This window comes from Calonectris borealis, chromosome 4 (genome assembly GCF_964195595.1).
Source record: "Calonectris borealis chromosome 4, bCalBor7.hap1.2, whole genome shotgun sequence".
Taxonomy (NCBI): Eukaryota; Metazoa; Chordata; class Aves; order Procellariiformes; family Procellariidae; genus Calonectris; species Calonectris borealis.
This window is the reverse complement of record NC_134315.1, coordinates 30,926,922-30,942,822: the sequence shown is the minus strand read 5'-3', so window position 1 is coordinate 30,942,822 and position 15,901 is coordinate 30,926,922. Positions and strand designations below refer to the sequence as shown.

The following is a 15,901-nucleotide window of genomic DNA, read 5'->3' as shown; positions in this document are numbered from 1 at the left end:
TTTAATGTTTGTTTACAAACAAATGAAAAAAACCAAAACCCACTATCTGTCCTCAGACTTCCCATTAAAGAGAAATATGTGTTGCAATATCAATGTGTAAAATCACCCACGAAGTGATGTTGCAGCCTTGACTAGGAAATGGTGAATTAAAATGTTACATTAGGATCATGCCCTGATTTTGGTTTTCCCCCTTTACCTTAATTTGGGTGATCTGTCCCTCCTATATTGTTCCTGCCACTTTCTGATGCCTGAACTGGCTTTTCTGGAGGCAGTGCTTGTCTGTGACTGAGAGGAGGTGCTGCTTCTGGTGAGATAAATTGCCTAGGTCTTTCTTTTCTTGTGTCGCTATGTTTTCTGCTCTTTGAGTTCCTCTTCTCCTCATGCCCAGCTCCTTACGAATCCCCACACCAATCACAAAATCATTAAGGTTGGAAAAGACCTCTAAGATCATCGAGTCCAACCATCAACCCAACACCACCATGCCCACTACACCATGTCCCTAAGCGCCTCATCTACACGTCTTTTAAATACTTCCAGGGATGGTGACTCAACCACTTCCCTGGGCAGCCTGTTCCAATGCTTGATAACCCTCTCAGTAAAGAAATTTCTCCTAATGTCCAATCTAAACCTCCCTCGGCGCAACTTGAGGCCCCTTCCTCTCGTCCTATTGCAAGTTACTTGGGAGAAGAGACCGACCCCACCTCACTACAACCTCCTTTCAGGTAGTTGTAGAGCGCAATGAGGTCTCCCCTCAGCCTCCTCTTCTCCAGACTAAACAACCCCAGTTCCCTCAGCCGCTCCTCATAAGACTTGTGCTCCAGACCCTTCACCAGCTTCGTTGCCCTTCTCTGGACACACTCCAACACCTTCATGTCCTTCTTGTAGTGAGGGGCCCAAAACTGAACACAGTATTCGAGGTGCTGCCTCACCAGTGCTGAGTACAGGGGCACGATCACCTCCCTACTCCTGCTGGCCACACTATTTCTGGTACAGGCCAGGATGCCATTGGCCTTTTTGGCCACCTGGGCACACTGCTGGCTCATGTTCAGCCAGCTGTCAATCAGCACCCCCAGGTCCTTTTCCGAAAGGCAGCTTCCCCAAGCCTGTAGCGTTGCATGGGGTTGTGGTGGCCGAAGGGCAGGACCCGGCACTTGGCCTTGTTGAACCTCATACAGTTGGCCTCAGCCCATTGATCCAGCCTGTCCAGGTCCCTCTGCAGAGCCTTCCTGCCCTCGAGCAGATCAACACTCCCACCCAACTTGGTGTCATCTGCAAACTTACTGAGGGAGCTCTCGATCCCCTCATCCAGATCGTTGATACAGACATTGAACAGGACTGGCCTCAAAACTGAGCCCTGGGGAACACCGCTCGTGACCGGCCGCCAACTGGATTTAACTCCGTTCACCACAACTCTCTGGGCTCAGCCGTCCAGTCAGTTTTTTACCCAGTGAAGAGTGAAGAGTGCACCCTCTGCTATACCCAGTTACATCAGTTTTCCCTCCCTTTCACCAAATACATCAACTACTGCTAGAAGCTGAGAGAAGTTTTACTGCTACATGAGAAATGCTTCCAGCAATTTCACAACAAAGCTACTGCAAATGCCCCAAGGCAATTATTTTAAATTATCAAAGAGCTGGATGGCCAAAAAATTTCTGCCTACCTAAAATTAACTCTTTAATTAAAGAAAAAAAAAAGTCCAATCCCATAAAACACTGCCTGGTTATAAAGAAATTAGTACTACAGGTTTTTATATAGAGAAAATAGTAGCTGCATTCTGGAGAAGTCATTCAAGTAGAAGTATATATAACCCATACAGTTAAGACATATTCATTCACTGAGCTACTCTCAGACTATTGAGCATACAGTTTTCTTTCAAAATCTCTTCTGACCACTTGGTAGAAATACATTTTTCTTTACACAAGAATTTATTTTAAGCAAATGCATCCAAAGGAGCAGATATTAAATATGGAAAGAAGTCCATTTTGCCATTTTAACAACTTATAACTACAGTATTCACACTAAATGTATATAAAACAACTTATTCCAACCACTGGAATGCACAAGTGATACAACTGGAAATGCACCATTTTGTTTCCTCTTTATCTACACAACAGACCAACTTCACTTACTGGCTTCTCATTCTTAAAGATATATGGGTTTCCCAACCTTTGCTAAGGTAAACTTAGTTCCTGGAGAAAACAGACACGTCTTAAGTTTCTCAGGAAAGCCCTGACTAACAACCAATATACTGACTTTAAACCTTTAAAAATCAGAAAGATGGTCACTTAAACTTGGGATTGCTAACTTCAGGCAGAAAAAAAAAAGCATCACATAAAAATATGGTATAAAAACTATCTATGGTAAGATGGATTTATCCTAGCTGGAGCATACAACAAAGATTTTACTTATGAAGCCTACACTATGCACATGTATGACCTTACTCTATTAAGCTTTCTCACAACAAATGCAAATTTCACAGAATCACAGAATTTACGCAATGCATTTTTTCTACATTAACTGCATTTCAATATCCTGGTCATTAACTACTTTCTAAAGTATTTTAGAGATTCTCTGTCCACCAATGAGATGCATAAAGAATTGAAATCCTCTAACAGAACCTGTACCAGATACAGATTTGGAATCCTTACCCTGTGAAGAGTACATTCAATTTTGAGAACTCTTTTACAAGAACATCACACATCAGAAGCAATTCAGAAAAGAAAAGTAAAAAAAAATAATTACAGGGTCGGTACAAAGTTTGGAAGACTTTTTCTACTTCTTAGACAAAGAAAAATGGAAAAAAAAGAACTAAAATCTACTAAAAACAGGGCAGTATAACCTGATACCTCAGAGAAGAATTTAGGCTACCCAGAGGAATATTCTAGGAGTGAAAGAAAAATGCAGGCAAGAGTATCAAGCAAGATTTTTTTTCCTCACCCAAGAGAAATGTATTTGGGTATTGAACTGACTCTTAAAGGATGGAATAATTGAACATGAGTGCCTCTGAATTAGTCAAGGTACTTATGGATGCAGCAGTAAAGACAAGTCAGATGCTAATCTAACTGTTGATGACGAAGGCTTACAACCTGCTCTACCTCTCTTACCATCATTTATAATACAACGGCTTTTAATTTGCACAGAAGGAAAACTCCTAAACAGGATTACTTGATAACTAAAGTAAAGCAGAAGCATGGATTCACCCTAAGCCAAGTGCCGGGTATCAAACAGCAGTAGCTTAGATATAAAGGACAGAACTTATTAAAGCCTGGGGCTGGGAGAAGAAGGGGAAGAAACTCTAGTAAGGAAATAATTTCTCTCATTTCAAAGAAAGTGTAGTAAAATATTCAAATACAGAGAAGCTAAAGCTACCTTGCAGGAAAGAGACTGGCTTCCAGGAATCCTTCCAGTTGTTGAAGTCATAGCTGTCTGATTCCGCCTTGTTTAACTGAAAAGTGTTAGCTAATACCCATAAAGACACTAGATAGAAACATTTTATTGGCCAATCTAATTCTACAGAAAAAACATGGTGTCATACATCAACACCTGCATTTTTATAGCTGCCTCATTATTTGGTCCTGCTGGTTTTTCTCCCCTTTCCTTCTACTTTCCTGAATAGCCAAGAAGGTAGCACAGCATTCATGCATAATGGTGACTGAAGGCTAAAAGTGTTTAGGATCACTCTTCCCCTCATTTCTACCTGTTACAGAAACAGATTTTCCTTTTTTCCTACAAAAATCATGAACTTCAAATACAGTATAAAAAGTTTTTTGGTCTTGTGTTACAACTCTCTAACTGACCTGTTTGTTGGAATTCCTGATTTGAATAAGGCAGGAGGAGATGTGAAATCAGCTTTGGTCGACTGCACTGCCAACTCTTTCTCCAAATTTCCAGTTCTGCCCTGCTGTACCTTCAAAATAATGTTTCATCATTAGTTTAACCTCAGAAGTATAGTAGCCCCAACACTCAACACAGCACATAGCCAACACAAAAAGACAGTCCAACTTCAACCAGATTTTTTAAAAACTGTCACCTTTGCACAGTTAGTAAAATTCCATATTTTATAAGGATATATTACTTAAGTACTGTGTTTAATATATGTAAGAAGGAATACGCCAGAGAACAAATTATTAGAGAAGATTAGACAGTTTTAATATTTATTTTCCAAGCATTTGATTTGGACATGAACAGACCAAACTGATTTTCTTGTAGAATTTCCTGTATGAACAAAATAACATCTTAATTTTTAAAAGAAGCATACTTATTGGAAAAAAAAAATCTTCATAATCTTAATGACAGAGTTATCTAAGACGTCTGCTACCCAACAACAAAACATGAGACAAGAAACTGAGTGGATTCTCCGTCTGCCTTACTGACCATGAGATCTAGTAACCACTTAATTTCTGAGTCATACCAGGAAGTCACCTCATACACTTTAAAGGCAAACTTTAAAGATTTTTCATTAGTTCAGACTGAATACTTCAAAAACATACTGCTGTTTCTGAAGTACTGCAAAATTCCAGAGACACGTTATTAAAGCTATGCAAGACCTTTCATGCCAGTACTTCAAGTATTGTTTGACTTCATCAGCACATTATACATGGAAGAAAAACCTATATGGGTTAGCATTAAAGACAAACCTGTACTGATTCGGCTTTTAAAGACACTCCCACTGTACCAACCACATCGCTACATCACTCTACATAGCTAGTTCACTCATGGTATAACATCATATAGGCTGTGATCTCACAGCTTCTTGTAGGCAAGTGAACTACTAAGCTTTTGCAGAATCTCACGTCTAAACACAGGCACCTTTTTCCCAAACCCACAAAAATACACATAAATAGTTAAGACTGAATTCAACTTAATCCAGAAACATGAAAAAAAATACTGAATAGGTTTGGTTTAAGTATTTATCTGAAAAATCTGTAAGACTTCAATTAATTAATGAGTAACTGGAAAATGTAGGAGACAAAGTCTTGCCAGTTACAGAAGATTAATCCAAACATACCATGTAAATTACATGAGACTTAGTATTTCAGAAGAGTGGGAAAAAAGTTAATTATTTAATAATTATATGTAAACTCCTTGTAAAACACATGACAAACTCTTCTTCAGACTCTTACAACACAATTATTACCTGTACTGTTTGATCACTGGACCCCCAGAGAGTCAATATTGAGCTAGAAATAGGGGAAGCTTTGGTTTGGAATACTTACCCTTCTTCCTTCAGGACAACAGTTCAGAGAAGTTTGAGAGTGTAGTCAGCTGCAAATGATAACTCCCATTGCCCACCATTTCCACCATTCCATAACACTATTATAATGATAATTGAGGAAGGCAAAAAGCCCCAGGGAGCTTCTGATCTGTCCTTGCTAAGATAAAGTCAAAATGACTGGATACCCTCAAGTGGCATATGAGGGGAAACAAAAATACCTGTCTGCAATTGACACTTCTGTCACAGGAGTATACAGCAGAAAGCAACAAACAGTTCCAAGTCATTTTAATGACAGTTCAAGAACAAAAATGACTACATATTGAAAACAAGCAAAATAAATAACCTTTGTATTTTAATTTCAACTTTAGTATCAAATGAAAGAGTAAATGAGAAAACGAGAAGTTGAAAAAAATGTTCAATCCTTAAGATAAATCCTGTCATATAGATTTTTCTGCTCTCTGAAAATCAGCATTTCCAAACGTACAAATATTACATATAACTTGATTTATTGCCATCTAATCCCAAAAGGTCAACAGAAAAATATGGAAGATTGATTTTCACATCTCAGAGTTGCCAAGGATAAGTGTTACAAAACACAGTAAGAGCTACAAGGCCACAGGAAAAATAAACATGCTGTAATCTACAAAAGCTTCCCCAGCACATCTGCACGAATTCTTTAATCTGCACAAACAAATGCACTACAACCAAAAATAAACCATCACACAAAGAAAAATTAGTTTCACTGGGAAATTTGTTAGTTCACCAGGCCACTAACTCACATGCTTGCAGAAGGGTGACGAACAAAGCAACACTTTTTAATCAGCATTTTGTGACATACGCAGAAAGTCACTGATGTAAGATGAGAGTTTGACATAATGGCTATGTCCATTTCAGTTGTACTTCTATCAGTCTGTGGTGGCATGGGAAGCAATACTCAACAAAAATGAGAGCAACCAACAAAAGTTTACTAAAATTCACCTTAAAAAGATGGTATCTGCCATCGAGAATCTCTGCACTTGGTCTTACTTCCATAGCATTGTCTTCAGCCTAAGTTAAATAACACATTGCCCATTAAGATACCATACAACTTTTAAGTGATGGGCCACAATCTGAATAATGGTACAGATGCAATCTAGCTGTAGCTAGTCTGTCACACTATCCACACAAATTGCCAGTGAAGCAACACAGGAACACTCTAGGCTCGGGGTGGGGAGTCAGGTGCACACTCTAACAAACGCACTGAACTGGGCACAACAAGCTTATGACACACAAGCAACTTTCCAGGGAAAAAAGCACATAGAATACCACAAAAGTTGTACTAATTACCGTAATTTTATTTGTGGTTGAGGTAACTGGTAAAATTTCAAGACCCATTCGTATTCTCTTTTGTTTTTCACAGTAAGCTTTCCAGGTATCTTCATTGAACCCATAATTGAAATAATCAGAGAGATCAGCCCCTTTAAATAGAAAAGCATAGGTTTTTAGGACATTACAAAGTTCATCTTTTCTTTTCTCCCTGAACATATATACAAAACGGATTAGGCATTGATCTAAAAACATACTACTGCAATATGCAATACAGTCTTACTTCAGTAACCATAGAGTATTCATGGCTAAGACTATAAAAACATTAAAATTTAGTCAGAAAGGGTATCTTGCCTAGCATCTTATCTCAGGGATCAAGAGTAGATACTTACAGAATATCATAGGATATTATAATCCCTGTATCTTTACACTAGGATAAATGTAAGCTCTACAGGTTTGCTGTATGTTCAGTGAAGAACCACTCCCTTTTGCTTGTTCTGTATTTGACTCCTCATTTTGTTTTGACTCCTAGTTTCGTTTGATACCTCCAAGTATTTTTATTGTAAGAGAGAGACCAGACATAACTCAAATGCACAGAATGTATTTCCAATATGTAACAGTTCAAACACCAGAATATTATCAAAGGCTTCTTTTTTCCATTTTGTAGACACTAGTTGCATTGCCAAAGCAATACACAAACACTAGAAAAAACTATACACAGCAGCAAGATGTACTTCCACTAAAAAAACAACAACCAACACAGGCATTAGACAAGTCTGGCGAAATCAATTGAGCCAACCAGACAATACACACAGGAGACTTGTGGAAAACCCTTGTGGTACCAGCTGCTTCTTCAAAGCTTATGGACATCTATGTGTGAACACAAAGAAGCACAAGCAGCTACATTTCACCATTTTTCATGCTCAAACCTGCTAGAACTATTTTCCGTTCTACTTTATCTTCCGTTCTATGGCACAGACCAATGGCAGTAATCTCCACAGAAATACAGATTTCCAAGGAGAGTTCAGGATATACATACATTTAAAAAAAAATAAAGGGCATGTCCTACAGTCTCCTTTTGCTGATGTGGGTGCAGGATGTATACTAAGAAACAAGGCACACCCACACACTCTGTGGCACAGCACAAAGGCACCAAGTAACGTAGTTGCTTTTTCCAAGTTACATTGTACAGTATCTTCTAGCTATAGGGTAGATAACACCTACATGCAGTAAATGGGAATTATTATTAAAATAACTTACTGAATACCTACATATCAGTTAACGTAAACCAGAACATTACCTGGCTTTCTCCAAGGTTTATCTTCAAAAGAATCTAAATCTACTTCCAGAAGTGGCACACCATTAATACTCCCTGGTGCATCTAGATCCACCCCTTTAACTTTTGCACCTGTGAAGAAAAGTTAGAAAGTTAGAGCCTTCTGTCTCTACCAAATAGTTTTAACAGTTGTAACACACTTAAAATAGAAATAAAAAGTCAGATTTAAATTTATCAAGAAGTTTTGGAAGTGAAAATTATTTCCTTCATCCAAAACAATCAAATATTTTTTTGCATTTTTACTAATATTACTGTGTAAATTTTCTTACCAGAAGATCCATAAGCTCGCCCTCCTGTCTTAATATTGAGATTCACAGGTGCCGCTCCGTAACTTAAAGAAATTAACAAAACTGAATTAGACAGAGAACACTCTTAAAACAGAAGAAAACACATAACAAGAGTTAGCAAGATCCAGAAACAAACTGGACCCAGGCTCAATCGCCATCCTGAATCTCTAGCTTTCCAAGCTGGTAACACTGTAAAAGTAAAGAGATCAGCCTAGGAGGAAGAGAGTGTACCTTTCTATGCTCAGTAGCAACTTCTCCAACTAATAAACAGTTGTGAAGCAAGTCCCAGTCGCTCTTCCTGAGTTGAAAGGATAAAGACCTTGATAGAAACAAGAACGGACAGAACCAGAAGAAGAGAGAAAGGAAAAATGCAGTTCATTTAGGGATACAGATGACACTCTGGGGATTAGAGTAAAAACAAAATAAAAAAAAAAAAATAAAGGGTTTAGACAGATCCTTTTCTCTTTTTGTAATTATTCCATTTAATCTGTACAGAAGTAGAAAATACAAGCATTTCTCTACAATGACTGAAAGGCTGTTTCAATGTACTTCTAGCAATCACCTATCCTTGTGCCAACAGAAAAGTATGTAACATTTCACTTTCTAAAATACTTGAGAGCTTTCTTCATAAAAATGCACTCAGAAATCTAGATACTGAACTGATTTAACTACCTTAGGAACTACAGTGGTGTTCATTTGGAACATTAAGAGCAGGCTTTCACTACCTTTTGCGTGCAGTGTAGCTTATCCTCACAGGAGGTTATCAACCCATAAATGTAATGAGATTAGCATATAATTAGAAGCCAGTGTATAGTTTACAGTACCATTTCCATGCAATTTTAGTTTTCATTCAAGTGCTACAACAGCACAAAACTGACACAAAACATTTAACCTGATCTGCCATGCTGTATTTGTGCATGACTTTGTCAAACAAATCTTACAGTTTTTTTTAAACAGCAGTTGACTACTATATGAAAAATCATTTAATCCTATAAAAGGAACTTGTTATACTGAAGTTAAAATGAACAGCAATGTTAAGTTTGTTTTAGATTACTGCCCCTCCATGAACTTTCTGTCCAATTTGCCCAGAAAAAAGGTTTTTCAGAAAACAACCATGTCTACATAAAACTTTCTACTCTAATTAGATTTAGGATCATCTGCTCATTGTTTTCTGTACTCATGGAAAGACACCAGCAAATCCACTGAGAATATAAATGTAGTTTTGCTTTAGTCTCACAAGATTTGAGGTCACTGCCTACACCACAAGCATACTGCAAGTTATTGAAAGCAGACAAATAAAGAACTGAAAGAATTGCTATTTTTTATATCACGTTGATTCGCACAGTTAGTTTAGGATATGAAATACTGAAAGTTTAAAAATATTATGTTTCAAAAATGAGTAAACCACCTGCATTCTGAAGTTAAAAACACAATAATATACATGAGTCAGACCTACCTGCAGACCTGTGATAATTCTATTAAGAAATGACGCCCTAGTAACTCTGGGTTTAATAAGCATAAAAACATTAGGATTGCCAAGACAAACAAGCAAACCACTTCCCTCAGAAAACTTCCATGTAATGAAAAATAGTATTTCATAACTTTGGGTAAAATTAACACTGTTCAAAAGTGTTGAGTGAAAAACAAGCCCTTTATCAAGAGAAGAAGGGATATGGGGCAATAACAGTAGCAAAAAATTTCTTGTATGGTACAAATGCCTAAATCATGATCTTGAGAAATTATCTCCAGAGACTGGCGGCTCCATCCTGAAGTACATTAAAATCTTATTTGAGAACATCAATAGGAATTGAAACTATAGAGGTCTAATTAGAACTGCATCCATTACAAACAGGACCAAGGACAAATGTTTCCAATGTTCTCTGTGCTTATCACTCTACCATTTGCAACAGAAATTTCACCATCACAATAATGACCCTAAAAATGCTATGTAATATAGCCATTCCATAATAAAAAACAAGACTCTCTACTTTACAAACTTAATACAATTATTTCTCAAAATCTGAAAACAAATCGTATAACAGGTCTTCCTTTAAGACATTTCATTGATTTCATTTCACTTTTTTGTTTTCAAGTCACTATAAATTGAGACTAACTATGCATACAATTTGACACTGACAAGTATTAAAAAGCCTGAATTGATAATTAAATGTAATCTTGAAAGTTCCCCCAGTTAATGTTTGCAAATAACTTACCTATACTGTGGAGCTCCTGTTTTAATATCCCCTATGGTGACTTGAACATCATCTTCATCATCATCACTATCACTATCACTGTCATCCTCAGCCTCTGCCACCTTCTACGAAAGAAAAAGTCGTTGCTTAGACAAAAAGCAGTCACTTACCTTTACAGTGGAAAAATAATCCAGACAAAACTATCTGTTCTAGAAATCTTCGAAAGAAGAAAATTCTCCTTTTCCTAGACCTCAGAACTGAATAGCATTAACAGTAGATTTAGGAGGCTCATCTGCTGAAATGCTACAAGTATCTGAAGCATCTGGATCAAAATAGAGAAGTATCTTTAATACTAAGTTCTGTTTCTGAAACATGACATTTCCTAAATAAGCATAAAAGAGTTTCCACTACCTAATATCCTTCTTCCCTCTATCTAGCTCACACACACTGGTTCTACTCTTATCTTGTCATTCAGGAAAGAACTTAAAGACATGTAAGACTAGTCTCTTGCCATCCTCAATTACATATCCAGAGTAACTCAGATAAATGTTTTTCCAGTTGTAGAAGACCACTACGCTTCAGAGAAATCTATTCAGTTCCTAGCATCAGTAAACTATATAAAATACATGAGATTTTTCAGCGAACAGGCTGAAAAAACAGATAGAAGAGCACACTGCCTGCTGTTCTGTCCCATCGCATTCAAAGTTGTTGGTAAATAAAATAGTCATGCCGGTTCATACCAAGAGTCCAGTGTTTTGGGTTTGTCTGGTGTTTTGTTTTGGTCTTCCCCTCCCAGAGACCATAGGGGAGAGAAAAAACAGGGCAAACACATATGACGCTCCTCCCTAACACTCTTTCAGCTGCTTATCATTATCAGCTCGGGGCATTTCCTAAGCCAGTTATGGTTTGTCTATTTAGTAACCCTCAAACGATCTTTCTCTCAAGTACTTGCCCAGACTTCCCTTGGACTCATATAAACTCCCAGCAGCGACATTCTCTTTGGCAAGGAGTTCCATAGCACTGTCTATTGCATGAAGATCCAACCTCTTTTATTTGTTTTCATCCTGGCTCCTATGACTTTCATTTAACAGTCTCAGCTCTCATATGGAAGGGACGGTGAGGAGTCAATCCTTACTTATAATCTCCACACGTGATTTTGTTAGTGTCCATCATATCCTACGTATGCCTGTCCTCCAGGCTTAGAAGTCCTTGCCTACTCAGCCATTCCTTGTATGGAAGCTACCTCAATTACTCTTGCTGCTCTTCTTCTCTCAACTTTTTTCAGTTGAAGTAAAGCCTTCACAATGTGAGGGGAACAGAATGGCACACAGAATTCAGGGTGCAACTGAACCATGAATTTATGGTATAATGATATCTTCCGTTTTGTTCTCTATTCATTTTCTGCTACATCCCAATGTTTAACTGCTTTTTAGACTTCAGACAAGCACTCAACCGTCAATTTCATGGGTCTTTCTACATATCTTAGTGCGTCCCTCCTAAGTGGTAATGATCAGCTCACAGACCACCATTTTATTTGTAAACCCGTTTTTCCACCCATGAACATCACTCTTCTTTTTCTATACAGATTTTCAATAACCATTTATTAACCAGTCAGTTCTTCACAGATAGTCCTTGTTCTTACTATCTTGAATAACTTTGTAACATCAGAAAACTTGTGATCCCACAACTCACCCATTTTCCAAGTAATTTATAAACACATTAAACAGCACAGGTTATGCACAACATTCCAGAGAATCCCCACTGGAGGTGACCTTCCTTCACTGTGAAAACTGAACCTTTACTTCTACCCTCTGTTTTCTATCTTTTACACATCAATTATCCATGTGGGACTCATCCTATAGCTGCTTAGTTTTCTTAAAATCCTTTGGTGAGGAATTTCTTCAAGAACTTTGTGCAATCCAAGTGAACTTTATCAACCAGATCACCCTTATTCACATACGCGTTGAATCCTTCAGCAAGAGGCTAAACATACCGAAGGCAAGTTGATTCTGCCCAGGTAGCCTGCAGTTATCCAAGCAAAGCTGAGCTCTAGCCCTTATCTATTATACCGTCTATTAACTTGCCTGGTACATAAATTAGACAAAAATAAGCAACTGCATAGAAGATAAGATGTTGGAGTGCAGTTCATCCTTGCTATACAACATTAATATAATTTACAAAACAATTAAGAGTCTCATCAAGGGGGGGGGAGAGGGGAGTCTAGATCAGTATAGATATACTGTAAATGACAGCTGAAGACAGAAGTCAGTCTTTCAATGCCCCACTGCTGAAAAGTACAAGTTCACCACTCTCTCACACACCAGGCAACCCACACAGCAGAGAGCCATTACAAATGCATCGAACATAAAATGAAATTTTGCCTGGAGCACGTACCTTTTCAAACAAAACCAATTTCACTTACAAACAATGATTTCTTAGTTCCCTCCTGACAGAAACATTCACCTTCTCTTATTCAACTAACTTGAACCATTTTTCTAGGTTGCTACTAACCCTTCATGTGCACCTTTTACCATGAAGTTCTCAATTTTATGGAGATGTTCTAATGATATCCTAACAATGCTAGGCTTTATATAGGTGACAAATACAAATATATGCAAGTACAAGGAAACTGTGTCAATGAGGATTTTCAGAAATACTTTAAAATCAGCAAGTCCAAAAAAGTATACTATTGTCTCCTTGTCCCTAACATATTAAATCTACTGACCACTTACAGTATTAGCATCAGCACAAAAAGCCTTTGGTGCACTTAAAATAAAGAGCTTTTCAGTTTAAACAACTGAAATAAGTTTTTTAAGTTTTTATAAGTTTTTTTTTCTGCAACTTTAAATAAGTTGTAATATCTTTCATAAATAAAGAATTAGACTTACTGAAAAAAAAAATACTTTCCAGAGAGGCCAGTCCTAAAACTTGCACAAATATGATAATGGTTTCTGCATCACTTAAGAGAATTCTTGCAAGATATAACCTGAAGTAAAATTACAATTTTTTCACAGAACAGATTTAAACTGTTCCCATTCACAGTAAACGGAGGCCTTTTATCAACACTGCAATGGTAAATTTCATTTCCTGGTCCTTTCCTTCATCATACTAACACTGAAGTTATAAGACATACTGAATATTGAAGACTACTACCAAAGAAGTCTGTTATGTTGCCTCTGAAAGGCATGTGTAATTCATCTCTTGATCCATATCGTCACACAGTTCTGCAAATGCTGATTGTTTGTCACGTTCAAAAAAGAAAAATAATCAGAGGATTTTCTTTTCCTATCAGTGAGGAAAAATAGAGAGCTTATCATTTTGAAAAGGATGCCTCTGAGAAAAGACAGCTGTCTTGAAGCACTGTCTTTCTCCCCCAAAAAACTGGAAGTACTATTCATTTATTTTCTGTAAGTTAGATTTAAAAAGTGGACTGCAGCTGGAAATTGGATTCCTAATTTAGTAATTTCTAGACCTTCTGCAGATAGTGTCGAACACCTTTCAGAAAAAATAAAATCAAAGGCACACACTTACACATTAATTCATTTAATTGTAAGTCCTAGCCAAATTACGAATACTCCATAAATCAAAACAAATTAAAGCAGTATTTCAAAAACACATTTAAAACTACCGTTTTCACAACGCCATTTTCTGCAGCTTCCTCTTCATTTCCAGGTGGGGGTGGAGCACTTAAACAAAAACAAACAGGAAAAGATGAAACTAGGTATTTATGCACATATTATTTCACACATATCAGCTAATGATGAAAAAAGCCTTGCTACATCATTCCAGAGAAGAGCCAAAGCTCCAGCTATCTTCTGCATTAATTTAAAAAAAAAAAATTAATTTATTCAAAAAATTTCTAGATGAATATAACATTATATTAGCAGGATAACATTTAGCTATCATAAATCATACTAACTGGATGTTTGTAGAATAGTTGGAAGTAATAAGGCACTACACCTGGATCCTCTTTTGGAATCAAAGTGAAATCTTTCATACTATATGAAGGGAGAATAACAGCTTTTTTTTTTTTCCCCTGCAGACTGACGCTTTTCAAAGACATAATGGAAAAAACATTTAAATACCCATAGGTAATGCTGCACTGAATGAAAATTCCCGCATCTGCATTGTGAAATTTTCTTCCACCATATGGAATAGCTACAATTCAATGATTAATTCAATTATATTTTAACTGTAGACCGAAAATTGTAAAAATTTTAAAATTACTGGTCCATCTAAAATGAACAGCACTGTCAAATCCATGCAAATGAGCTGTCTCACTGAGCTTACCTACTGCTGTTTCTTACACGGCAATATTTTAATTTCCACAGTTCCATTAACTGTTAGGATGTTGCATCACAAATAGCAGAGTAAGGAGGGAGCCATTTAGAAACAATATTCTTTCACTGAAAAGGTATTTCTGAAATGGACTGAGCAACTGCCAATTTTTATTGAATAGAATGATTTTGATCCCGTCTTCTGTTGGCAAAATACCCACTCATGAGCGTTGCACCAAAACCCAACACAGCCCAGGTATGGCCCCAGGATTCAAGCTTGCCCATTTCACTTCATCACCCAGTAAAATGACAGACTAGCTACACAACCTGAATAAAACCTCACATTTTTATATATACGAAGAATGCCAAAACTGGGAGGCCAGAGACCAAAACTTTTAACAGGTAAACTGCTACCACACTTCCAGAATTCCAAACACAACTCATAAGATGCATAAGCTACCATTTGTTATGCTTTTTAGTCCACAGCTATGGGTTGAGGCAGCCAAATGCCAAGCTAGACACTATTGACCAGAAACTGGAATAAAACACCACTGTTTCTAGAGATCATTTGCATTTGCAATGCAAATAATTTTCTTAAACAACAGTAATACTAACAAAAGGTGCCAGGTCAAGAAAAAGTAACTGAACACAAGGAATCATTTGATATGGAATAGCTTCAAAATAAAGAGCAAATAAATAATTAGAATTCTTTGTCCTGGAAAAGAGATGATTCAAGACGAATGCAAGAGAGGTCTAGAAAACTGTTAAGTGACATGGAAAAGGTGACAAGAAACAACTCTGTTTCTTATACCACAAGAACTAATGGGAATCAAGTAATTGCATCTAGTAGCTGCTTCAAAACGGTATCGTATGTAGTCAAGTGGCGGAGGTCATTACTGCTGTATCACACTGTGCCTGTCAAAAGTTGACATCAGTTCAAAAAAGCAACTGAGCAAGCTTATGGACAAGAAGTCCACCACGGGTAACTAAATTCAAGAGTTCGCATTGAAAAAACCTCAGTTGACTGGAAGCATTTATAGAAAATAGCAATACATGGTTTTTTGCATTGGCTTCCCTTTTATTTGTTTAATTTATCTTGACAATCAACAATTTCCATAGTTTATCAATTGTGAGACTTCTTTCATTCAGTACAAGAGACTGATTCCCCTTTCCAGTCAGTCCTTGCTACCAACCTCCATCCTTGCTATCAACCTCCACAAAGATTTTCAAAGAAGCATCTTTGTGCTTTCTTTCATACAGCTCCTTATAACCCAGGCAGGCTCCCCCAA

The 15,901-nt window shown here is 37.2% G+C and overlaps 1 protein-coding gene across 12 annotated transcripts in view; it reads right to left on the bottom strand.

Annotated features, from left to right (window-relative positions):
* The window catches only part of FIP1L1 (factor interacting with PAPOLA and CPSF1), a 43,989-nt gene that overhangs the window by 26,407 nt on the left and 1,681 nt on the right, over window positions 1-15,901 (bottom strand). For 6 of the 12 annotated variants that reach the window (XM_075149090.1, XM_075149093.1, XM_075149095.1 and 3 more), the window contains exons 3-9: window positions 13,964-14,021; window positions 10,357-10,460; window positions 8,126-8,187; window positions 7,821-7,928; window positions 6,542-6,672; window positions 6,194-6,262; window positions 3,798-3,907 (exon numbers count right to left, since the gene is read on the bottom strand). In XM_075149090.1, coding sequence (XP_075005191.1) covers window positions 3,798-3,907; window positions 6,194-6,262; window positions 6,542-6,672; window positions 7,821-7,928; window positions 8,126-8,187; window positions 10,357-10,460; window positions 13,964-14,021 — 642 coding nt within the window. The remainder of the gene's footprint in view (window positions 1-3,797; window positions 3,908-6,193; window positions 6,263-6,541; window positions 6,673-7,820; window positions 7,929-8,125; window positions 8,188-10,356; window positions 10,461-13,963; window positions 14,022-15,901) is intronic. The other 6 variants (XM_075149088.1, XM_075149092.1, XM_075149094.1 and 3 more) reach the window with 3 other exon arrangements.